The sequence below is a fragment of the Lepeophtheirus salmonis genome, chromosome 11 (genome assembly GCF_016086655.4).
Source record: "Lepeophtheirus salmonis chromosome 11, UVic_Lsal_1.4, whole genome shotgun sequence".
Lineage (NCBI taxonomy): Eukaryota > Metazoa > Arthropoda > Copepoda > Siphonostomatoida > Caligidae > Lepeophtheirus > Lepeophtheirus salmonis.
The window spans coordinates 11,222,583-11,250,470 of NC_052141.2; the positions used below are offsets into that span (position 1 = coordinate 11,222,583).

General features: G+C 31.2%; 1 protein-coding gene across 1 annotated transcript; it reads right to left on the minus strand.

The window, feature by feature from the left end:
* Positions 1–375: 375 nt before the first annotated feature.
* On the minus strand, positions 376–20,721 carry LOC121126218 (putative carbonic anhydrase-like protein 2). The gene is made up of 2 exons (XM_040721531.2): positions 20,286–20,721; positions 376–2,610 (listed from the first exon to the last, which is right to left on the minus strand). The coding sequence occupies exons 1-2, from the start codon at positions 20,621–20,623 to the stop codon at positions 1,794–1,796; spliced, it is 1,155 nt and encodes a 384-aa protein (XP_040577465.1). The 5' UTR covers positions 20,624–20,721; the 3' UTR covers positions 376–1,793.
* Positions 20,722–27,888: the final 7,167 nt, after the last annotated feature.

Below are 27,888 nucleotides of genomic sequence, written 5' to 3' on the forward strand. Positions count from 1 at the left end.
ATTTAAATTTAATTTTCTTTCCAAAAATTTAATCATCTGTAAGAAGATATCTATTTTTTCTAAAAAAATTAATGTTAAAACTTAATTTCTGAAAAAAAAATTATTATTTTCTGTCAATTTTTGATTTTTTTTCCTTAATATTTAATATTTTTTGTCAAAAAAGCCCACCCCAAAATATAATCCTGCGTACGCCCTTAATGTACACATACATTTTTGAGTTGGCGAAGTAAGGTCATGGTTCCATGTATTTCTGTTTCTGACGTCCCTCAACTCTGTATCTGGTTGTGGAGGAATGGGCTATTTACCCCTTTTTTGGGATGTTAGGGGAGGAGATGTATTGATGGGGAAATGAATGATGAAATAAGATGCATTGAATTCGAAGAAATATAATATAGATTTATTTCAACTAATATAAGTATATATCTAGAACATTATACATACCTATGTAGATAGTTTAAAAGTCAAATTGATTTTTTAAAGTTTTAACAATTTTTATAACGATTTATTATATGTATAATGATTAATGATCAAGTTTATGATAGAAATATTAAAACAAAAAAATATTGAGAAACTTAAACTATTGAAGATACATCAAGGTTGATTTATGAACCTCCACAACATATGTGTAGCTATATAAAACTCTAACAAATTCCATTGCAATTGGGATACAACAATCTAGAGGTAATGATAGGAAATAGAGGAAGGCTATTGGAAAGAGGGAGAGGAAGGGAATAAAACATTGAAGCAAAGTAGCGTATCGAAGACCCCGTGATCATTAATCGTAAAAGGTAGTAGTCATGGACACCATTTTTTGTCAGGGGGTTGTCTTTCATCATTATTCCATAACAAAAGGTGACATTTTTTGTGATGTAAATACTCTAAAAGAGGATTAAACAAAGAGAGACAGTTGCTGCGTGTGCTCTTTTTTTTTTTTTTGTTCATTATTTAATAGGTAGATATGTTTTTTTAGAGCGCGAGGAGAAGGTGGGAGTGATACTTTATATAATTATGAATTAAGACCCTTGCTAACATCACCTACCTTTTATATATTTTTGAAGGAAGAAAATTAATTATTTATTGCTATAAAAATAAAAACCTTCTACATTTAAAATAGCATTAGCGGATGGAAAATATTGTAATTGTATTTAAATATTTGTTTTACAATTGCATTTAAAAAACAATTTACAGACAAAATAGACGATAATTCTTCCTTCAGAAAGAGAATTTAACACTAAGACGACCCATTAAATAATGAACAAAAAAAAACCGTTTTCCTTTTCTAATTTCTTATCTTAGTTTTTTCGTTACACAGGTCCCTGCTCTATTATTAGATAGTCGTGGTGTTAGCTTATCCCCCTGAAATATGCATTATCGCCTATTTTTGGTGTAAATTGTTAAAAGGCTGCTGTTGGTAAAGAGGGCCTTACTTCAGTAATATGCGATAAGTGCCGCTCACGCCTTCTTCTTGCTCTATTTTTTCCCACACAAAAATGTCAACTCTATCTATAACATGAAGGAAATAGGAATGAATAAAAGGAAATAGAGATGATAATGTATATGGACCTCAAAAAAGATTCTTAAGTCAGTGAATGTAATAGTATAATGTTACCTTATACTCAATCAGTGCAGCAAAAGAAAATAAAGCTAGAACTGAAGGATCGATCCAACACTATTTGTGGTATAATAAAGTGACATGTGTCGTAAGGAAAAAAATCATCTACTAACAACGTATCTCTTGAAGCTAAGAGGGGCCATTCACTACTCTTTTTAAAGGCTTTAGGAGGGAGTAATAACTAAGGGCTCATTGACTTAACCCAAGAACTCGTTTGAAAACGAACTCCATTCAAAACATCCGGACAAGAAACAGGCATGGAAGGCTGCCTATGTTTGCTCCTCTCCCCTTTATTTTTTTTATTGTGAAAAAAACGGGATCCCTTTTTAGAAGGTACCATATCCGTAGAAACATCAAATTTAAGATTTGTGCGAATATTCCTAGCATTTAATCCTTGAAGTGTTCGAATGTTATTACCAAGAGGGGCCTTTGGACTTGCTCTATCCCCACGCATAAGTTGACGAAATGCCAACAATTCAGAGCGAGTCACATATATAGGCTTGTTCATGAGGATCCAAGTAACAGTCTCCCAGCACCCCGGATAGGTCGTTGAGCCCTCATAAGTCATATAATTATCCGTATCCGGCATAATTTCTGCTAAATTGAGATTCGTGATGGGTATGTTTTGACCCTTGTATGTAACTTCTTCTAATTGTGACGTAATTGGGCGTAAACCAGGACTTGCTCCTCGCTCTGCCTCTTGGACAAGAATGGAAACACCAACGACTCCGTGTGGATGATGAACTGCCTCTGAGAGGTTTTTGAAAATATGTGCGTTAAAACCATAGAGCTGAATCTCTGCAGGAAAGGCCTTTCCATCGATACTGTGTTCTGAACCAGGAACGAGACGATATCCTCTTCTCACCTGTGATCCTCCATGTGATGGGTCAGCATGCCTTCCTTCTTCGTCTTCTTCATTTGATTCGCTTTCATCCTCTTCAGTCAAATCTCGGCCCATATCATTGCCCCAATGAAAAATCATTTTCTCAAATTGATATCTGTAAAATATATAAAAGTATTGATTTATTGCAATGGAGCTTAGTAAAAAAAATCCATGCATTTATACATTTATTTAGACAGAAAATAATTTACAAAAAATTAGAATGATCTAAAATTTTCTGATGAAGAAGCATTTACAAAAATATCATTAAACATTATAGTATAAAATTTCTTCACCAGATTAAGGCCTTCAAACATAAAATATTCATATATCTAAATTAAAAAAACTTTAGCATCTAAACTCATTAAAATACAAACATAAAATATTTATAGCAAATTTGTTTTTAAACCAACAACTAGCTCGTCTATCTTTTTAGCTCTTTCTAAAAAGTTTGGGAGTATCTTCTGCAAAGTCCAAAAATGTCTTGATGCGTTTTATGAATGAAATCCAATAATATCAGAGGCCCAGTCCCAAGTACCCTCGACCGCCCTAGGTATCTTCAACTCGAACGCTCCATATCTTGCCACCCCCGAAATTAAAATAACACGAATATCCTCCGCAACCACGGGTTCTCCTAAAGTTATATTCTTATTTAGGTAGCTCTGTGCATTTTATAAAGCATTCCTTATCGACTTAGCTTCGAAGCGCTCCAAATAGTATTGAATAATTTACTACAATCTTTACACGGAGAATTAGAACAAATCATTTACAAATGCCAAGGGACGGACACATTGTGTAGTTTGGCATGTCTAACGAGAGGAAATTTAAACATTCCGTTAAAAAAACAACAGAAGGAACACCAATATCATGTATTTTTGGATGATTTTTTGTAAACACCGCCCATTCGAAAGCACGTAAGGGTCACGTAAATTCTTTTAAAAAAGTTTTTTCCAAGATTCTCATGAATGATATCCACAGTCGTTTATTTCAACTTTTATGACGACTTTTGATTACGGGTAGAGTGGGAAAGTTGTCATGGTGTATGAAAATAACTTATGCAAAATTGAAATATCCTACAAGGTCATCTTTAGGTTGTACGTCTCGAAGAATGCAAAAACTCTTTACTTTGTAAATAAGGATACTAAGAATATATTTTTCTTAGTTTTTGCATAAAATAATTTAGATAGCCATTTTTTCATCTCTAAAAAGTATTTTAAAAAAATTTTCTTCCTAAAATGGTCTTATTGAGCAAAAACAGAGGAAAAAGTTTAAAAAAATTGATGATCCGTGTATTGCACGCATATTTTGTACATTTTCAAAAAAACAAAAAAATAAAAAATAAAACTTATGCTATTTTCTATTTTTGCTCCTACGGGTAGAATTTTTTAATAGTCTTTATAGGTTAGAATAATGTTTATTGTCGATAATTAATGTAAAATATGAATTAATGTTGTAGTTTCATATTTGTTCACAAAGAAAATAACTTTTTTGTCCTTTCAAACTTGGACCGAGATGTGCCACTTAAAAATGACATTGTAGGGCAATGCTATTTTCATAGGTTATTTTCTGTGCAAATCAAAACTTTTTGGCACTCTTTGTAATCGAAATCTGAAAATAGTTGGAAAAACAAACCGACTTAATGCACATGGATTCATAAACATGAGGATATGTTCCCGACAGTCTTATGCATTGTTTTATATATATATAAAAAACTGCTCCAGGGTTAAAAAAAACACAACAACCTTTTTTTAAAGAATTATGTGAATATACAAACCATATTTTTGAAAAAGGAATATTAGATTTTTATGCTAAAAAGGTTCCTTTTATCCCCCTTCCCCCCTTTCATTCACAAATCACTAGTGTAAACAAAAGTTATGTTTGTACATGTTTTGCTTTCGTATGTTGAGAACAATCTATTATGGAGGTAATGGGATAGCCTCAATGACGTACATACATCAATATCCTTCGTTCGTCTCCTCAATCATAATAAATAACAGAAGGTTCTTTACATATATACGAGGGTGGTCTGAAAAGTTTCCAACATCACGCAAACAATGCAGCACTCGTAAATAAAAGCTAGTCATATCTATCTACCATTTGTTGAGAGTTATTCACCAAAGTTTCAGACATTTTGGACCCCCCTTGTTATGTAAAAGTTGTTTGAGTGAGTTGATCTGAGTGAGTATTTTGTGAAAATGGACGAAACGGAGGTTCCAGCCGTCATTCAATATATGTTGTAAAAGTGATACTTTTAAATGGATTCAAACAATAACAGACATTTAAAGGCTTCTTGATTGTCAATTTGACGCGTTTACATCAATCCAACTCTGAGATATTGAGCCCAGAACAAAAAGTATATCTTGAGCTCTCAGAGCTAATCTTGATGAAACTTCGTCAAATGGACTTATCAATAGAAAAAGGCTCATCACTTGCTTTAGTCCTACTTATAAGGACTGATATTTGAATGTAATCGAACTAATAAAATGTATTGAAAATAAACTGGCTCTATTTTTACATATCTGTTTTACCGATCAGGGACAATTAAAGTAGGATAATTAGAAACAAAATATCTTATTCCCACCATTTTAATAGTTAATTTATTGCTTTCGCTATGGAAATACTAAATGTATAACATGGTAAAAACACATACATATCTTTCTATACAATATTATAATAAAACGGGACCCCAGCTTCTATGGTGTTAGTATTATTATGATATTCTTTAAGAAAGAACATTTAAGTCTAAAGCAATCACTAGTGAGGGATAGACAGAGTGTAACACAGAAGATTTATAGCAGAGTTATAAGAAATCAGTTGTTGATCTCATCGGAGAAATTCAATGATCTTGGCAATTTACTTTTCCACCTCCTATTTTGTCATAGTATATTATTGTATCTGCTCTCTTTCAATACATTTTTGAAATTGTCAGGGTTACCATAATGATTTTTAGTTTCTGTTTGTATTGACAAAATACACATAATTTTCGTCACTAGACACGACTGTTGTTTTTTATATATTTCATTCCGTTATTATAAGTATGGAAATATGTATATACGACATAAAATAAATTTTCAAATTCCTCACGTCCATACTTGCCTGGGATGTCTCGCCCCCCTTGTTAAAAGTGAAATATTCTACACAAATTGAACCAATATTTGCCACGTTGCTTTGCCATATAATCAGTTACGCATACAACATATTCCGCTGTTGTTAGTTAAATATTTATCGCAGCTTACCATACAGACATAAAATAACATTTTACAAGGCAACGAATTCCGGTCACAATGCTCGAACGAGTCTGACCATAATATATTATTTTTTGTGTTTTATTTCTACAATCCAAAAACCGCTCGTTTTGAATCACCCTTCTTTACAATGATAAGGTAGAGGCGAGATATATCATTTTTTCTGAATTGAGACCCCCCCATCAGCAGCCTGTCATATGATATTGCGGGGAAAAATGAATTACAAGAGGAGAACCTTCTACATTTAAAATAACATTACTCCAGAGAAAGTATTATAATTGTATCGAAATTGACATATACTTATTTTATTAGTCATTTTTAAAACAAATTTACACCAAAGATAAACGATAATTCTTGTTTTAGAGGGAGCTGTTAAGACACACAAGAATGATTAAAAAGGAACAAAAAAAAAGAGAGACTTAAAATCCCTCAAAATGGCTAGATTTGTACAGTTATTTAATTTTTTGGATCAATTAGTGGGATAATATGAGAAAATGATCCTATTCTGTTCATTGTATTTGTTGACTATCCTCTACAATAGATAAATAAATTTAAATAACGATGTAATAACATATTTTTAATACGCATTAGGGGTATATATAAATAAAACTACGAGTTAAAGATATATTTTTTTGATAGACAGTCAGGTTTAACTCCTTTAATTTCCAGGCCCCATATTACTGCAATAGTTTTCATATAAAAATAACTGAAATAAGTTTGCCTGACGTTACCCGGAATATTAAAAAATTAATATTAATTAAGAACACTTTTGCACATTTCGAAACAAAAAATGAAGAGTGGAAAATTAAAAAAAAATATTCTCATGTTGTTTTTATGAGGATGAGAATACTAAAATAAAGGCGCCCCTCTTCTTTCAAGCCATGAGGAAGTAGATGCTTTATTCTGGGACAGACACCGAAATTGCAGTCTCGTAGCCACTTCTCTGAGCATGAAGGAAACCTCTTAATATCCCAAAATACACCCCGGTTTCAGGTTGTACAGGTGAAATACTGGACCGACTTTAACTCTACAACCCCCATGTTTCTAGTCAACAAGGAACCCTTCCTATATTCTATAGTACACTCCAGCCCACGGGTTGTCAGGTAAACTGATGGCCCAAAGACAAGTTAAATTTTATCCACCGTCCCTTCCCGGAGCATCAAAGAACCCCGTTAATAGAAAATTATTTTTTCTAAAATGTTTAAAGGATGCATCTGAAAAGTAGGGATAAAAATGAATTTAATTGAACAACTAATGTTGGACTCACTCTCAAGGGAAGAAGTACAATTTCAATGTTGAATCTTATAATCTTTCTCTCTCCTCTGTACTAAGACGGTGTGGGGACTGCCTTGGGTATTGGAGATCATAATAAGTTTTAAAACATGCTGGAAAACATGTTTTAATGTAAAAATTGCAAAAGAGAGAGTTTTTTTTTTTTTGACAATTCCGATTTTTATTGAAGAGAGAAAGTTATACTCATTTTTAAATAGAAGGAGGAGCCTTGATATTATTTTTTTATTTTGCTGTCATGAAGAGTCGGAGGGGGAAAGAGGTGTAGCGTGTTGACCGTGTCGCAAATTTTTTATATTATTGCATACAAAAATAGTTGAAATTCCGGAGCACTCAAAGTTATATAGATACAATTATCTAAATAGAATTGAATGATAAATGTCACATCAAAAACCCATGTTCAGTTTATTATCAAAATATGTTGTGAATATCCGTAGAAAAATCTAAAAATATATGATGAAAAGTTGCTAAATTTAATACAAATTTTTTAATAAACTGATTTTTATTCTTCTGAATTTTGAATTCAAAGTGTGGATTAAGGAAGATTGTAATAATGTTGATTATAGAGTAAGTCATGATACACTCAGCTCCTTCTAGTGAACAAAATCGTAGATTAGCTTATTTGGATAAAAGTTTAATACGAAGAGTGAAGAGAGATATGTAGCACAAACTGGGCGGAATAGAATGACCAGGCAGGGCTCGTAGAGACATAAGACTCCCTCTACATCCATACAAAAATTGAAAAATTAAATATATTCGAAAAAATACTATAAAGGATCCAATATAATTTTTTTTTTTGCCTTGAGGTGATACAACAGTTAAATTCGAACCGATATATAAGAACATTAAAATACAGTGTATTTGCTTCGGATAAAAATTTCCTGGAGGGAAAAATGTAGGTGGCAAAAAGGGTTAATTTCATACTGCCCTATAACCAATTTGATAAATTCGATTAAGAATTCTAAATTGATGCAGTTTGTCAAAATTAAGTCATGAAAACAGGATATTTTTTTTTTTTTTTTGGAAAAACCAACATTGTAAAGATTTTTGTGGAATCTCCAATTACTCATTATTTAATCAACTAATCATCCAATGTGTTGCTGATTAAATTTTGCATAATGATTTTAGGAAATCTATGAAAATCCCATAAATGCTTTAATTTCTAATATACAAAAAAAACACACCATTTTTCAATTCATTTTCATAATATGAAATTTGTAAAATTATTTCGACACAAAAAACTCCACGAATAATGAATGATGCTAGAAAGTTATAATTGATGCCGTAAAATCCAATATCATGAATGATTTATAAATTGTCTAAATTGGGTAATTAAAATCGAATTTAAAATGGAAAAACCAACATTTTTATTAAAATTTAGTTATTTTTCACGAACTTTATCTGCCAAAAATGTACATCTTATTTTTTGATAAGATTGATTGTGATGTAAAGAATAACGGCGGATAATACATTAGTACAAATGTGTACACCTTAAATTAAAAAAAAAACGGAATAGAAAGACCAAAAAAACAAAATAAAAGCCAACAAATGAATCAAATTTACCAAATCTTCATTAAATATTGCAAAATTTACAAATTATCATAGGAACTTGTATTTTTGTGATAGTAAAAATTGCATTTTGTTAAAGATATTTTAGATGCATACTAAAGTTATAATTGAAAAAAAATTGAATCAATTTTATAAAATTTGGGGTACAGAAAATCCCAATTGTACAACGAAGAGTTAATAATATATTACTGTAATAATATGATTTTGCTAGTGATTGATAGTACAACGAAATTACTTTGCTAAAAGAAGTAATAATTAATAAAACAAAATTACTTTCTAATTGAAAAATATTTAATAGCTTAATATACTAGCGATAGTTCCAGACATAGGCGTCGTCAAACAGACAAAATTTGCCAACTACTCGACAAATCGTCCTTGTTTTTTATTTATATATTTATATTTTCTTTTTTGTTCATATATATGTATTAATTTGAAGTAACCGAATAAAAAAAATCCTCTATGTTATTAATTGTTTGTATGAACAATCTTACTCCCAGTTACTCAATACATAGATGTTCTTTCCTAAATATTAAAATAGAATGATAATAGCAGTATGAGAAAAAGATAAGCAATATGACGTTAAATATGTTGAGTAGTGATGAAAATCGTGTGCATTTTGGAACATGTTAAAAAAGACGAAACTGAAAATCAATATGGATACCTTGACAATTTGAAAAAGCTGTAATGACGTTTCAATAGATCCGCTAAAAATAATGAGAGGAAAAAGGAAATAAACATAAACATTGCCAAGAATGACTCCAATATCGATTCTCGATTTTACTCCGAGTCCAACCAGAACTTATAATTAGAACTCTGCAACACATCCTAGATTTCTTTTATGAGAACACACGAATTTTCAATCAGGATTTGAATATAAATGAATCAATCTATTTCGAAAATGAAGGTCACTACTCAGGAATAAAGTAATGATGCCAACCGCTAAGGATAATGAAATTTATTGTTCAGATTACCAATTCAAAAAAAAAAAAAAAAAAAAAAATAGGTAAAAAATTCACACGATTTACATCACTAATGATAACTCTCTTTGTTCCTCACTGGGTATTTTCTTCGATTATTGTTTCTCTTTATCAAACACCTGAGTTCTTTTAGGAGTATACGATGATTTCATCCAAGATATCGTTAGCGACTGATGTTTATTTGACACAATTGCTAATGAATAGTGAGCCGGACGCCCCAGTAGTAAAAATATCATGATTGAACCCCTAAATGACGTCTCCTTAAATTATAATGCAGTTTAGGACGTCAATTAAAAACCTATTGAAAAGTGGTTGATGCCTTGGTGCAGATATTACATAATTAGGTATATTTGAAAATTGTATAACTTTATGACTATGGGTTGATCTACATAATATATGATGCTCTAATATGATGCAGAATTGTCATTTATGGAAACAATTTCAAAATTGGTAAGAGGTTAATTAGATCCACCCTAATTATCATGGAAATTTATGTAATTAAGTCATGAATTCGATCAACAACGGATTTTTCTATTTGAATTATTGAATAACTTGATATAAAATTTGTGTATTAAATTTGAAATATAAATATTTGCTACTTGAATATTGGTGTTGGTTTTCGGTTTGAATATCCTAGACCGGTCTGACACTGTTTCTTATTGGAGCGAACATATTTTTACGTAAAACCCATTGTAATAATATACACGGATATGGGATATCTTTTTTAAAGTCCTTTTTGTGTCCTTTTTGAAACAAAAATCATCTAATGATTTGGAGAAAAAATCACTCTTTTTTCAAAAACAGAAAAATACTCGTAATATTTAGTCAAATTTTTGTGCGTCATTCTCTATGACGTCATTTATGCAATATTGGCATATTATGAAGGTCCACGTTGTTTTAAGTTGATCCTTAGGGATGTAAATCCCGTGATTTTTTAGTTGGAATTGGTAATCTAAAAGTTAATTTTCTTTTCCTTCACAGTTTTCATTGTCATTTAATTCCTGAGTAGTGAACTTCCTTTCCTAAATAGATTCAGTTATATAGAAAACCTAATTAAACATTCGTGTTTGCTCATAACAGACAAAGAGTAACCTTGAGGATTGGATACTGAGTTATAATTGTGAGTCCTCCTTGTATTCATAGTAGAATTTAGCATAGAGATAATAATAATTCTTTTCAATGTCCTTGTATACTCTCATCTCTCCTCCTCCCTTGTATCAGCTGATTATAGTTCATTTAATAAAACAGGATGGCAGCTGAGGTACTCTCATCCAAAATATATTTCAAGTTGTCAAGGTTACCATGTTGGTTTGCCGTTTCTTTTTTTTAACATGTCCATTATACACAAGATTTTTATTGCTGTTAGAATAGGCGGAGGATTAAGCCTAATACCCCCAAAATACCTACAGCGTTTATGAATCTCCTCAAATCAAATTTAAAAAAAAAAAACATATTAAAAATAATTAATTTTTCTATGTATTGCTTTGAGACGATTTTTGAGTAAGGAAAAAAAAATCAAAAAGTCACAGAGCTGTTAGTTTATGCGTTGTTAAATTTGATTTATATTTTAAATAAGTGTTTATATTATATTTTCAATCATCCAGCTCTAAGCAAATGTCATTTAAAAGTTAAAATACCACATTTTTGTGAGTGTTTTGTTTGAAAATCGATAACATTAATTTAACGTTCAAGGAGCTCATTTGAACCGTAAATAATAAAGGATTTATTTACACATAATATATGCTTCTAGATTTTTTAGTTGAGCTGTAATATTGATTTTTCTTCAATTTAATAATCAATAAAAGGCTCATGACATAATATATACAAACTCCATTGTTTACTAGTGGTGGGATTCAGTCTGGAAATTCTAGACCAATCTGAGACCGTAATATTTTTTATAGGACCGAACTTATTCGGCCTAACAAAAAAACTCTGTCTGGACCGATCTCATAGAAAAATTCGGTCTACATCGGTCCAAAGGAAAATTTGAGTCTAGACCTATTTTATGGACAAATTAACAGATGTATTTTCAACTACAATGACGTCATACGAAGTTTAAAAAGAGATATCTCGGTTGAATTTTAATCCCATCGTCTTATGTGAAACATGGAATTCTGAATTTGAGCATCTCTTGAGATGGATGATCAAGTTAGATTCCCTCTAATATAGAAGTCCAATAAATAATAAAATAAATTAACTAACAGATGTGAGAGGAAACGGATTCTTAATGTTTATAATTCAACTGATTTGCTTAAATAATTGATTGGAAAATATCGTGTATTTTTAAGATTTTCTTAAAAAAAATCAATAAAGGTTGATAAAAAAAAAAAAATTTTGTCTTTCTTAATATATGAGACCGAAAAAAATCGGTCCATGGTCTAAGACCCCTGTTTGGAACGAAAAATTGGTCCAAATCGGCCTAGAAAAAGTCCCTTAAGACCGAACCGAAAAAAAAACTCGATGCTGGACCGAGTTTCGACACTATTATTTACCTATATCTAAATTTATTGTTTTACTTTTTTTTAACAATGTAATTAATTATCACGTGATTATTTAAATTTCACCACTTAACCTCGATACGTTTCTGCTTCAAAAGAAAAAAAAAAAAAGACAGAACTTACTTTTTCTTCTCAAGATATTAAGCAGAATTTCTAATATCCACGAATTTAATTTTTACTGACTGTTCTAACAGTTCCATTTTTTGAATAACTACGATGGAGTGACCTTATGACAACGTCATTTCTAATCCATAAACACCATAAGACTGGTTCTGCCAAAAATCACATCCGGCTCCCATCAATCACTATTCATCTCTATTACCTTCCTGTGCAGCGTTACACTCAAAATACTTACAGATTTAGAAACAACAACTGTATGACGTCACTAAATATCCCTAACCAGAATAAGAATGAAATGTTTGGGAATAAATATTGAAGTGAATTAATTTACTAGGAATATCTGGGGATGAATTTTGCGGGGACTTAATTTACAAGGAATGAAAAGACAGCAAATGAATTACCCGGTCATGCAAGAATTCAAATCAGGCATTCTCAAGAATAAGAATTGAAACAGAAAAGCTAATTACAGATTTGTGATCAACTTCCTTAAGTACAATTATAATTGAATATATGAATTCATTTTATTTTCAAAAAGTAAAATTTTCTTATGATTATGATTAGGGATGTAAATCCTAGGCATTTTTTAGTGTGTGAGTTTTTTTCTAGTTGTTTTCATTATTCGTTTTAAGAATAAAGTGTCACCAGGAATGTTTTTGCTTATGAATGATTGAATAACGTTTAAGAGAGTTATCTATATTAATAAAATTAAGCTTGTCAGTTTATTTGACTGTCTGATGAGGACTCTTTATTAGCTATAGCTCAGTGCATCATATTAAAGCAAGGAAAAAAAAGGAATAACTTTATATAGTTTTGTAAATACTAAGCATTTTTAGAAGGCAAGTTTTTGTTGTTGCTGTCCGCAACCTGAAGAATATCTTATTTTTATCTTATAAAACTTTTATCACTATTTTTTCATTCTTCAGTAATATTTAGTAACTACGTTTTGAACAACGTTTGTTAAAAAAGCAAAGTTGGTCAGTTTGTTTGACTGTCGCATGAGGACTCTTTATTAACTATAGCTCCGCGCATCATATTAAAAAAGAAAAAAAATGAAAGCACACACATTTACACTTGTAAATCCTAAGCATTTTAAACTGGGAGTTTCTTTGAGGTTGTCGGCAATCGAAATAATGTTTCATTTTCTAAACTATTTCTTGAGGAGAAAACTTTATAAGTATTGAGTAACTACGTGGAAAATTATCTTTCGAAAAAAATAAAGCAAATTTTTGTCGGTTTTTTGATTTTTGATTTTTTGGATGAAATTAACAACGAAATCTTCGTTCAAAATCAACATGTATTGTAAAAAACCCTGATAATATTTTTTGAAATTCTGGAGCAAGATTTTATTTGCCACCTGAGCAATGTTACTTATTTCCTTAAGATTTTATCATTCTTCAGAAGAAAACATCCATAATAACTATGTGAAGGAAGGAGGATTGATTGGAGTGTTATTTTTGTAATTTTTAGTAAATTTTGTTTGTTTGTCGAGGCCTAATAACTCCCCCAAGTAACTTGTAAGCAGCGATGAAAATGCATTCTATAATGGGGATGTTAAATAAAAAAGAAACCCAAAATCAACATGGTAACCCTGATAATATTTTTGAGGAGATTAGCTACAATAAGCTGTCATAAGGAAGGAGGGAGAGAAGGAAATAAACAAGGGCATTGGCAAGAAGGACTCTGATGTCGATCCTCAATTATAGTCTGAGTCCAACAAGGACTTACAATTATTACTCCAAAACAAAGCCTCAGGATTTTCCTGCTTCTTTTATGAACAGAAATGAATTTTTAATCAGGTTTTGAGCATAATCGAATATGGCAGAAAAGGAAGTTTTATATTTTATTTCAGCATACCAAAAATGCTTTCAATTTACAAGCCCAAATTATAATCATACCTCAAAACAACCCCCCCCGAAAAAAAAAAAAAAAATCCTATTTTACGTAAGGAATAAATCTCTATCTGTAGAAACAGGGAAAACATTCAAACCTACTTTGTATATACAACATATCTTGAATATCAAATTTATTTTTTGTATAGAAAAAAGATCCAATTCTTTGATTTCAAAATAAGTAATTGATCAATGAATTTCTGTCATCTGTGACTCAGTTATAATAAATCTAAGATGAGCCAAAAGATAGAGACATATTTTATTGCCACCGCAATTTTTACGATTTTGTGTTCAACTAAGGTGAACATAATAAAAAGTACCAATTTTTTTTTTTTTTTAAATAGTTATTATGAACAATATCTTAAAGTTTTTTATGGGAAATCCTTTATTATATAGATAGTTTTGATTGAAAGTCTTTCAAATCTGGATTTAATACGATACATGTGATTTACGTTTTCATTAATTTGTCAATTTGTATCAAGTAATGAATGTTTGAAGTTCTTTTAACAAATATAATATTAATGTAAGTATATTTCATCAACTGAAAATTGTTTTCTAAAAGAAATTATAAATAAATTATGATATTTAGATCTGACGGCGATTTTGAAAAGGTTCTAAAAATGTTTTTTTTTTTTTCTTCAGAGTAAATTTGGTTTTAATTACTTCATTTGAACATAACACTTTATCTGACGGCACCAATTTTGGATCTTTAACATTATTAGTAGTAAAGTTATTTGCCTTAAAATAGTTTTACAAGTTTTAAATTATGAAAAGAAATTTAAAAATTGTTTTTGCATATTAGAAATTGAAGCAAGTCACGGATTTTCATAAATCGCAACACTACAAACTCAGGAGCGAAATTGTAATTAGTTTAATCTTGTAAAATTTCCTGTCGAACCGTTTTTTGGCAATATTTATTTTCAAAATTTATTTATTTGTTCTCTAACACTCTAATGCAAAATAGGGATTTTTTACCTGCAGTTGTTGCATAACAGTCGTTTGATTTAGTTGATGTGGGGGATTTTGTAAATAATAAATTTTACTCTATAAGAACATAGGCAGCAATAACTCCTGAATTTGTCGTTTTAATGTTAATTAGAGTTAAAAAAATTAATGTTCAGAACAATTTCTATATGAGGCAAGTGAAGAAATAATAACTACCATGTTTTATCAAATTACAAAATATTTTGTAAGTAAATGAGCTAATTTGCAAATTTGTTATACGTTGACTAAATCTGGGCAAAAAGTATGGATAAATAACAGTTTTGAGATTAGAAAAAAAGGTTGTTTCGTGTGGGTTTTTTTTTCTTTTTCATTCTTGACAAATCCTTGTTGTCATAATATAATATATTGTTTATCCCCTATCTTTGTACAATATCATTATTATATTTATTACAATGACTACTGCCTTTATATTCCCTCTCCTCTGGTGTTATTTGAAGTATAGAAGGTTCTCATTTCTAAAGCAGAAACGTGTCATATTCTATCCTCCAAAATTGTAATAAATATAATAGTCATCGGATTTAAAAAAATAAACTTTAATCAATAGCACCATATATCGCTCACGCCCTCTCTCTGGCTCAATCATATCCCCAACTTTACAGGGATGCATGGTGAAAAAAACAGGACCAATTAGAAAAGAGACTGAGTGGAGTCCTCACTATAGTGTATACCAGTTACCTCTTTTAAAAAAGTTAATAAAAATTTCAGTCTTTTTTTTAAACTAGTGTAAATACCAGTTATAAAAAATAACTATTTAAGTTAATCCATCGGGAAATCTATCAAGGCTTTATAATAAAGATTATTCTATCAGTCTTTCTGGCTGAAATTTTCTCCAGTTCTTCTATCAACAATGATGAAAAAAAATACAAATTCATGTTACTACTAAAATGGTAGTCGAAGAGTGCTAAAATTTTATATTTTTGAGTTTCCATCTAATTTCCAACTATAAGTAAAATTATAAAAATTTCGGAGATAATATAAATCGACATTTTCTAGGACACTGAGAAAATGTGGTTTTGATGTGATTTGATGTGGAATGCCCCAATTGAAAAGTGTAATAAAACAAGTAGTGTCGACACAGAGTTTAACTATATCATCGGATAACTAACGGTTACTTAAAGACAGTTTTTTTTTAATATTTCAACTTGGAATAAAAAAATTAATTTAACTTTAACTAATTAACTTAATCAAGTTAAGTTAAAGTTAAGATAATGCAGGTTAAAAAGTGAACAAGTTAAGTTAAACAAGTTAATTAAAAATTAACTAGTAAAGGTGAAGATAAAATAACGCTGTTGAAATAGTTAACTGGTTAAGTTGAAAGTTAATTAACTAAAGTTAAGTTGCATAAACTTGCCCAACTCTGGTGTATACCCTATTTCTTTTTGGGGAAAGTCTGCCTAATAGAATGCAGGTAACAACGTGTGCTATGACCGATCCAACATGGACTATACATACTAAACTGAAAATTGATGCTTCAAAACCTTACCATTCTCAAAAAAATGTTTAGTACATTTTTCTTAATTTCTTACATTAACTTTATTTTATGTAAATGTTGCAGTCGTCCCTGTCTACGAAAACAGTTGCAAGCTTTATCAAGTAAATGGTGTAATCCGGATCGGGCTTATTTTGAGCAAATATAAATATCCAGGGTCCTTTTTTTATTGGGGTTGTAAGGTTTGTAGAGTACAACAGCTGAGTTGACATGGCTGTGAGAAGGGGAAGAATGAAATAAAAAAAGGACAAATCCAAGAATAACTCCAATACCGATCCTCAACTTTACTTTGACTCACAAAAGTACTTACAACGAATCCTCAGGGTAATTCTCTGTCTTTTATAAGCGTACACGAATGTTACACCAGGTTGGCTAACTCATTGAATATACTAGAAAAGGAAGCTCACTACTCAAGAGTTAAATAACAAAAGCTGAAGAAAAATAACGGGCAAAGCTAAAAAATACAGCTGATTTTCATCATTAATTATTTCCATCTATGAGCATATTATCTTCTTGAGCTTATTCATTATAACTATTGTCAACATTCTAGGCTTCCGTACCCTTTTACCACTACAGTACTAGTCTACGAAACAATACTAGAACAAACAATGTATCGTAATGTCAAGAAGGATCCTTCACACATTACAAGAAGGAACTTGAATAAGTATAACTTAAAAATGAATAATTCATTCGATTGGAAAAGAAACCCCTTTAGAGTTATCACCGACTGATCGGATGAAGAAGCCCTTTCTTTACCACCAAAGGATTCATACTTCCCTCTATCATCCAGCGATATCTTTATACATATGTATTTTTATGAATAAAAGACGATTCGATTCATAATAAATAGAGATAATATATAGATAATAATAAATGAAGCTTTTAGTCTAATTGTTTTTTATTGTTAGACTTTAATATTATGTGTGTACTTCCCTTCCCCGTGTTATTGGATGGATTGTAAAATATAGCACTCCTATAAATAAATGTATCGCCATTAATAAATTTTTGACTCAATTTAAACCATTAATTTGATAAGATGGGTTGAGATAAGGCAGAGCCTTGTTTGAACAAGCAACAAAACTGTTTTTTATGGCGAAGAATAAAATAAAAGTATTTCTCTGATAAACATCCAATGTGGCCTGTCAACACAAATGCAGGCTATAATATTTTTTTAGCAAATCTTTCATTTATCCACATCAATTTCTATTTACAAAATTATTAATATTAACCCTTTAGATGCTTCGCAAATTGCATTTAAAGTAGTCAAAATTGATTGTCACAATGTAAATCGACAGATTTTAAAGTTGAAAAAGCCATTATCGGAGCCATGGAGATTCAAAACTCGGAACCGAATATTTATAATGCCTTTTGCCTATTGTGATTTATAATTGTTTTGATGTTGACACACCAAAGATGTAACCCGTCGACACAAAAGTGTGTGAAAATGTATGGTTTTTTTTTCTAGATCTAGATTACATTGTATTCTTAGACAAATTATCCTCGATTTTTACGCAAGTGTCGCAAATTCCACTTAAATTAGACAAAATGCATTGTCACGATAAAATAATGAGTCATTGATAGATTTTATGGTTGAAAGGGGCTATAGTGGGTCTAATATAAGTATCCTACATACAATAAAGAATGGCAACCCTATCTAAAATTCTTGTGTATCTTAATTTATCCGGGTTATTTGAATAGTAAGCCTAAAATTATTCAATCAAATATATCTATGAAATATTTGGCTGTGAGTATATATGAGTAACAAAATATTGACTTATTCTTGTTACTGATTGCTTTTATGTTGACAAAAACAACATATATGATTCATCAACACGAAAGCAAGCTATAAATATTTTTGTCAACATTGAGTATGGATTACCTTTGCATCATCACAATAAACTTATGAGAGGCAAATTAAGTCAAATATAGGTTCTAAACTATAGTTAACATCATTGAGTATCTGGATTACAAACCAAAAATAGATTCAAATATGTCTCATTTGAAATATTGGGTATATTCCAATTAAAAATAGATATATATTGGGATTTTCTAGGTTGCTTGTTTTTTGTTTAAGATTGTTTTTATGTTCACACACTATATATACTTCTATGGTTTAAAAAATCCTTATTTGAGCCCATAGGCGTTGGAAATGAGGGGCAAATATTTTAGGAAGAATATTTTAGTATTATTAATTTATAAAAAAAAGTCATTAATAAAATTTATTTTTAAATAAAAATCTGAATGCCATATTTTTATTCAATTATTATTATTTTTAAATATTTGAAAAAAAGGAAGTTCTTCTACGCTTATGGACTTGAGCATTTAAGTAAGAATTCATATTGTCTCCTTTGATACTTTTTCCAAATAGATCAAGAGAAATATTCAGGATCCCACAAGTCAGATATGAATGTAGTTCTTACAGGATAAGTATATTTCTCCGTGATCAGCTAATATTAACGAATCTCTCATTTCTTGTATATTCTAAAAAAGAGTAGTCCTATAATTTCCCTGGCCTTTCCCGTTAAGTGACCCCCTGCCCAGATACTTCAGGCCCAGTTTTTGAATTGTCGAGGTTAATAACTGCATTATTTTTTGGAAAAAGAATACAAATGTAATGTTCACTCAATCAAAAAAACAAAAAAAAAGAAGCACATTTTCACTCACTTTTGGGTAGACGTGTTACATATTTGTTGTGTCAACATCAAAACAATTATGAATCACAATTTATAATTGGAATTCATATATACATATAAGGAGAGATCCCAATTATTAATGGACGTATTTGAGTACATTATAGGTTCATTATTCAAATTACTGGGATGAGTGTAGATATCCAAGAAAAGTAGTTATAATTGTGAATCTCCATTTGTTTTTGAAAGGCTTATATCGGCTCCGATAATGGCTCTTTCAACTTTAAAATCTGTTGATTTCTATTGTGACAATCAATTTGGCTACTTTAAATGCAATTTGCGACCCATCCAAAGGGTTAATATTATTATTTTTTTGCTACAAAAAAAAAAAAAAATGATCCAAAAGGGATTTCTAACAACTTATATTACAGCAACTAGAGATGCCACTCTTTCAGATTTATCCCAAGATCTTGGGATATTGACAATACATTCAATTTATACATTCAATAACTATTGATTACTTTTGTTCGTTTATATATATTATATATTCAAACATTGTTTACTAATCGTTTAGTCGTTTTCAACTCGATCCGAATTCGTTCTCATTTCGTCTGATTTTAACTGCGGCTAAATAATATATGAGAAAAAAAAACACATTGGAGCATGCTATAACGGTCAGGCTCCTATATCCTTAATAACGAAATTTGAAGAGAGGAATACGTATCAACGATAGGCTTAAACACTTACAAATGATTGTATACACTTATCAGAAGATGTTATTGAAGGTGAGGAAGAACATATCACCGATTCAATGTGAGAGTCAAATTGTATTGATACTCTGTAAACTTTTATAATGTTATGGGGATTTCAGTGTTGACTCTTGGGATTTATAGGGGGTAATCAAGAGGTATTATAAAATTCTGAGTGCCAGCCATGACCGTGACCCTAACTTCCTCTCCGTAAACACATTAAGGAATACAATACTTTCTGACTCACTGTCATGGAGCATATTTAAAAAAGTGTCCAAAAAGAAAAGTAAATATATGACCAATATGAGGATAAACACGACTACGATCCTTACCTGTAGGCAAGAGGTCCTCCCGTAATATTCACAGGCATTTTAGACATTCGATCACTCTCCACTTTAAAAACGAGGAACTGCCCCGTATTTTCCAGAGTGCCATCCAAACTTCTCTTATCCACATTAAAATACTTAAGTCCAGGATCATAAAGTAGCGCACGGGGATCTATATTAATGGGAGACTGTTTTCGTCCCTTGGCACACATGGCCCAAGAGGGATTAATGACTCCCCAGTACCATGGGCCTGAAATTCCGTCATAGGTCCACCATTCCTGCCAATTTGCGCTCACAAATGTTGTATATAGAAATAAGAAACTAAGGACAAGAAACATGTTCATGGCTCTAACTGTATTATCTCCGTATTTGATGGGAGGAATGGATATCAAAAAGTAAATAAGGAAATCTATGAAGTTTGAAGCAGCATTAAGAATATAAAAAAAAAATTATTGTCGCTGGATATGTTGTTGAATAGAAAGGCGCTTCATGGAAGCGTAGCGCATGGAAAAAATTCTTTTATAAGAAGGGAAAAGTCGAGCGATATCTACTTATTATATTTTTCTTCGTAGCGAAAGCCATTTTCTTTACGAAGCGGGCGCGGGATAAGATGTTAAATAGGGGGTTGTAATGTCCTTTCTGTGTACTTGCATGAACTAGAAATAATAGCCTTTCATTCTAAGAAATGAACAAATTGATTCTATATGGGGCATATTTGTCAAAATTCACGTCATTTGATGATAAAATTATAATATCAATCGTCCATCCCGAAAAGAAAAGAATCTCTCTCACTTTTTTCTTTTCATTCCTTTTTGAGTGAACCGGTTTTTTTTAAGAAAGGAAAAAAAGAAGGGGGAAATTCAAAAAAACAAAAGAACGAGGGAATTTTTATAATAATATTTATCTTACTGACTCATCAATGCTATTATGATTATATATTTAGAGCATTTATTTGTTACGAAATCAGAATAATTTATTATGATAGAAATAAATAAATATATTTATTGTCTTATGACCTTAAAAACAAAGTTAGTTTTTCTTCCCCCCTCCCTTCTTTGGAAGAATTGTCGATATATTCAATTGTAACTGTATATATACATACAACTATTCCATAGTTTTTTTCTGTTTCTATCAATCTATAGTAATGCATTTGATGAAAAGGAAAGGTTGGGTTACATTCAATGTTATTTAATATCTTCCCCAAGATAAATAAATATTTTTCCATCCGTTAATAATAATAATACTTTTCCTTCGGATTTTTTTGTTACTTCTTTAACAAATTTTTGACCTATATTGATTGTAACTTCTAAAACAATTATATCTTCCCATTAGAGTAACAATTGGACAGATCGGCCATTTTGAACTCTATTTTTCCCTTCTCTCTTTTTCTAACTATCTCCTTTTTCTTTCTATGACATTATTTACGCTCAAAAAGTAGACATGATATACATATATTCGTCGTGTACAAGTTGCGATTCTGTACAAGTTGTAACTTGTATGAGCAAATTGAACAAGTTACAACCAAAAAAGTAGATGAGTAATCATATAATGAAGGATTTAAAGTATTTTAAGGGATTGAACTACAGCCTCCATTATGGGCCTGGCAAAGGGGCTAGATGAGAATGGCAGCCAGCAAGGAGTCAACAGTGTTATGTGCACGTTTATTGGACTCTCTTTCAAACACGTCCCACACAGTAAAGTCCAAGGGATTCAGACCCGGGTTGCTTGGAGGCCACATTTCCTTTGTCTAAATGATAAGGGTCTTGAAAATGTTGATTTTCTGGAATAAATCCGATTCCAATTACCCAATTTGGACAAACTGCCTCAGTTTAATATTCCATTATGACACAGAATCTGTTAACATCCATTTAAGCTCTCTATAATAACTATCTATGAAGTAATTTGAATTATTGAGCGTGCACCCGTTAGAGAGGATCATAATAAAGGCCGCCCGGCGTTCATATCAGGAGAACATCTTAAGAATTTTGTACTTTTTTATACAGTTTTGTCAGCTGAATCTGATGCGTATACTGTCATAATCCTAGACCTCAGAGATCCATCATATTAAAGTATAAGCTGGTTCCGGATTGAAAAATCCCGTATTATATTAATGGTGCAATTTTTTAGCGTTTGAATGGAAATGACTAAAATATAAGTATTCTGCGGCACATTTTAAAGTTCAAATGCCCACATTCATATATATCATAAGTACATAATAATCATGTAACTTTAAATAATGAAAATGAAATGATGGAATCAATTACATAGCTGTTAATTAGAATGATTTGATGCTGTCTTTAAATAATACATTATTAGACGAAGAAATTGCTACTTGTACAATTCAGTTATACAAGTTGCAACTTGTACATAAAATATGTATATAAATAAATACCCATACGTACATATTTGGGTATGTATTATGTAGAAATATTATTTTTGGGTGTGCCCCCAAAAAGTATGGATTGTTACGCTTTCTAAGTCCTTTCTTCCTTCTAAGAGATTTGGGACATAGAGATTTTTTTATATCTTTTTTTTTGTGCAGGGTTGTAAGAAGATCCCACGTAATAGACGAGAGAGTGAGTTGGGGGGGGCTATGGAATGGGATCAATGAGGCATATATATCTAAATGCATACAGGGTGCACACCAACAAATTGGGTGTCTAACGATGAAATATTAATCCGTTAATCACTTTTTTTTGATTAATCCATTCATTTCAATGACACTTTGCAGAATGCAACATACATGGACTTTTAACTATTATTAACCCCTTGTTATATAAACTGGGAAATTCTTCACCCGGTTTTTTTAAAATTACTTTTAATCTGTTTAAAATAGATATTAATGGAGGAAATTTTTAGTATGTATCTGAAACGGTACTAGGAAAACTGTCCTCGAGAAAATTGTCAGTTAAGAAAATTTCCCGGCAGACCATAGCATGTATTTTTTTTTGCATTTCATGATGAATAATAACACATTATGAGTTTGTTTGTTCTATACCCAAAGGAGTACCTTCAAATGTGAGGAATATTTATTGTAATACAATTTCGTTGTATTTTTTAAAATTGAACCAATCTTCTAAGAAATAGATCGAGAGGATTGGTAAGGAGAGTCTTTTAAAATATGGTCGACTACCATTAGCCCTCAAATGGACCCAATGGGTAGTGCTGCATTGCTAAAAAACCACCAAGGAGCCCCTCGAATACCAAAAAATAGTTCCTTACCTCATTTTCCTCTATGGCAATCCTCCAAGGGAAATTTTCCCCAGGGTAGTTTTCCGTGTACAACTTGAAACACATTTCAGAATCAATGCAACTTTTTATTGTTTTAAAATTTGTACTTTATAAGAATAATTCACAAATTCTACCATTTTTAATCAAGATTTGGTAAGCTGGATTGATTGCCTGACTTTTTAGTCATTCCTTTGCCTAGTCCATGTCCTTTTTTGTTTTAATGTAAGGTATACGCGTTGCAACAAATGTTATATCAGCTGTTCTTCCATCTATCCCACTTAACCTCATGTATGATTTTATTGAAAATGAAATTATATTTAAACTTTAATAATCACAAATTATATCTTGTTGATCCTCAAATCTAATATTGTTAAGATTAATTCTGCATAACTTTGAGTCATGTCAACTGTGTATCATTAAATAAAATAAGCTGAATATTTGGGTAAACGTTTAACCAAAGTTAATTGACTAAGTTACAATAAGGTTGCTCACAAACAAAGGTGTAAAGCAGAGACGAGAACAAGAAAAAAAATTCATGGTGCCCACCATATCCTTTTCCATGGACTTCTCCAACTTGGTCCTGAACTTCTATCAAGCAAAGACCCTCTCACTCCTGTCCAAGTTGACAGCAAACTTTTTAATACTGGGCATTACAGAGTCTACATTGCTGTGAGGCTTAAAGCAAGCCTTGGACTCGAGATACCTCCACGAATAATAGTACCAGGGATTTATTTACTTCTTTTTATGAGGAAATGATTATATTACTTTGATTTGCAATCACGTATTCTTAAAGGTCAAATTACTTGTTATCCCTTAATTCCTGGAGTCAAAATTTTGGTGCAACCTCAGGATTTGCCGTTTACTTAAAGAAGTGTTCAGACTCGTTTTGCCAGTACTGAATTTGTATACTTACAGCCCAGTATTTCAAAAAGATATTTTAGTCCATTCAAGGCTTGCTATTCTAATTTCTGGAATGAAAAATCCTACTGATTAGTTTTAGCCACAGTTTAAAACCTATATTTGATTTAAGAGATTTATATTATCGTTTTTAGGTTTTACCTTTGGTAAAAAAAATGAATGTAAGCTTTAGATGCCACAAAATATGTTCTGACAACTACCCTTCCAATCTCTTTTGTTGGCATTTGGGGGTCAAGAAGAGTATCAACCTTTAATCCTTTTCCTTGTTGCCGCGCCACTTTAGAATCGATTTCCTTCAAACAAATATGAATATAAACTTTATAAACAAGACTTTATTTCCTTTTGATACCTCAACGCACTTCTTGCAATCAACCATTTTTAATGGTGCACCCTGTACATAGCTCATAGGGTATAAACATGATATAACTTGATGATTAATTGATTAGATTTGAGGAAATACGATCATAAATTTGTCTAAAAATACATGGCATTGGAGTGACAGAAGATTATTGTATTTGGAATCGCACTAAAATAGGGTTTTCCAATCGCTAGTAAAACTTAGTCAAATATTATAATGACTTAACCCTAAAAAAACCCTTGAACAAAAATCAAAACAGACAAATTCCTATTTTTTTTACATCATATTTATATAAAGTTAAATGTTTCAGAAACATATTTTAATTAATTATAGCCTTTAAATGTTAATTTCGGGGATAAGTTGAGATGGTTAAAGGTTATACAATTCGCCTTAACAGATTGACATAACTAAAGGACTCAAAACAAAATATAAAGTCTTCATCTACAGCGACTGCTAGTTGTTATTCTCTAATGATTCATGACCTAAAATGACTATTTTTGATCAAGCAGTAATGAATAATTTTGTTTCATTATCTTTGTTAAATAATTCAATTAAAAATTTAATAAACACAAAATTCAAAAAGAACCGTTTTTACTTTTTAAATATTTAAATGAATTTTACATTACAAACTTAAATAATATTTTTTTGGGAAAAATACATTTAAATAATTAATTATAATGAAATGTAACCAATAACCCAGACATGAGTTGCGCAGTTTCATGCATACTTGCTCTTTTTTTCGGTTAAACGCCACCGTCCTTTTGGAGACTTTCGCAGAAACATTGATTGATTCTTCAAAGTGAGCTGAAAGTGAATAATTTGATTATGAATAATTAGAATATGAAGCCCAGTAGTGACTTCCTTAATAAACAACCCATTCATTTAATTTTCACATCCCTCACGTAATAAAAAATAGTTGATCATATTACGAGGCAAACTCTTGAATCTTTGGAGTGAGTCCAATTTGTACGTAAGATGGCATTGATCCACAACTTCCTTCGATTGACGTCTTTTGAAAAATCAAAACATTTTCATTCGGAGTAAGACTGCATACTTTTTACTTGAAATGGATCTATTATTACAATACAAGCACTGCGCTACACATTGTCATAATGAAAAAATATATTGCAATTAGTATGGATTGACTAATTATGATAAATATAGGGTGGGGCGATTAAATCTGCTGCAAATTTTGTAGCACCACTATCGCAGCCATACGTTTTGTAGTGGCACGGATTTTTCTGTTCCTAAGGATTCTCGTAGTGTTATCCGGTTAGTTACACACAAAGTCCAGTGACACCAACATCTCTCTAAAATAGAAAAATGGAACATTTTTTCAATGAGAGAGATCGAAGATGTGCTGCTATTCTACTTATGCTTAGCCATGACTCCGGTTCACCAGATTTGAACCCCCTTGACTACTGGGTCTTGTCCTACGTCAGGAATAATACCAACATGACTCCCACAACACCAAGGACAGCATGCTTACCGCTATTCGCCGTACATTCACCTCTCTCCGGGCTGAGCTCCCGTTTCCGCACTCATTTCGAGGTGGTTATGGAGGTGGAAGACGATTTCATTGATTAAATGTCTTCTCTATAAATTAATAAACATGTGTATTTATTGATTTCAATAAATATTAATAAATAAAGGTGTAGTTTCATTTTTTCGGCAAGGCAGATTTAATTGTTCCCCCTTATAATTAAGTCCACAAAGTAGTGCATAAATAAACCTTTAAAATTGACCTAATGGCGACTGAAAATTTTAAGATAAATAGCAAAAAGATGGAAAACCCATTCTCTTCTTCTTCTGAATGTCCACTCTTCTTTCTCTTGAGTCCTTTAGACATGTATTTCGGGGATGTTAAAAAAAAAAAAAACACGAAAGTAAACATCTATTTGAAGAATTTTTTGGAGGAAACAGCTTACCTGTCATCCCATTTAATTAAATCAGCTACAATCAGCTGTAATAGGTGAGGAGAGGCAGGAAAGAAGAAAATAAACAAGGACATTTGCAAGAATTACTCAAACTTGTATCGCCAATTCTACTCTTAGTTCAATAAGGACTTACAATGATAACTTCACAAGAATGGAGGTTACGCTCAGTCTTGTATGAACACACAGGAGAGATGATCTTTGCCATTCATTTCAAGTTCAAAATCATGCTCAAACCATCCAATTCCGAAGCATGATCCATTCTATAACCAAACCTACTCATAACCAGCTGCTCGAAGTTTTGTCCTAGATTGAGACTGTGATTAATATGACAATTGAAGAAATGTTGAATGAAATTGATTAAAAATAAATTCAAAAACAATATTGTACGTCATACCCGACAGAATGATCTGCTTAATATTGTGTCTTTCATATGGTCAATATTAAGGACCGACCCTTCTACCTCATACACCACTACTTGGAGGTTGCTAAAAACGTTGAGGTGAATACCTAAAAAGCCCGCACGGTCATTGAAAATACTCTTTGATCCAGGAAATGGTTTCCTATCAACTCCGCATACATATCTCAGGGATGCTCCCATCTCTGTAACCTGTCTAAATAGTACTCGGCGTTTTTCTCCGCAAAAATAACTTTTCAAAAGACACTTTTTGTTTTTTGACTCAATATCTCCGAGTTGGATTGACTTAGACGCCTCAAATTTTAACACAACAAGCCTTGTCATGATAAGTATTGTGTGAATCTATTACAAAGTTACACATTCAAACACAAAAGTTTAATGAGATTTTGATACTTGATTTTGTACATTTTCAGAATAATATCATCGCATCAACTCACTCAAGCAACTATTACATTACAACTGGCCCTCCAAAATGGCTGAAACATTGGTGAGTAACTGTCAAGATATGCTTGATAGATGTGACATTCTTTTATTCACGAGTGCTGCAAAGTTTGAAAATTTTCAGACCTCCCTCTTATAATTCATTATAAAAATCCTACCATTTCATATGTAGTATTTACATTTTATCCTTCTAACTATTCCTTTGATGTTAATTCGGTATAATTGTTTTTCTTTGCCATCAAGTTGACAAAATTAATACTTGATTAGTCTTAGAAGCCATTTGATGAAGTATACTCAATTATAGACTCT

Bases quoted from the DNA above. Each gene is read 5' to 3' on its own strand.
- LOC121126218 (XM_040721531.2), bottom strand. From the start codon at position 20,623: ATGAACATGTTTCTTGTCCTTAGTTTCTTATTTCTATATACAACATTT. The intron at 2,611-20,285 runs GTAAGGATCGTA...TATATTTTACAG, and splicing joins GGAGGACCTCTTGCCTACAG to ATATCAATTTGAGAAAATGA.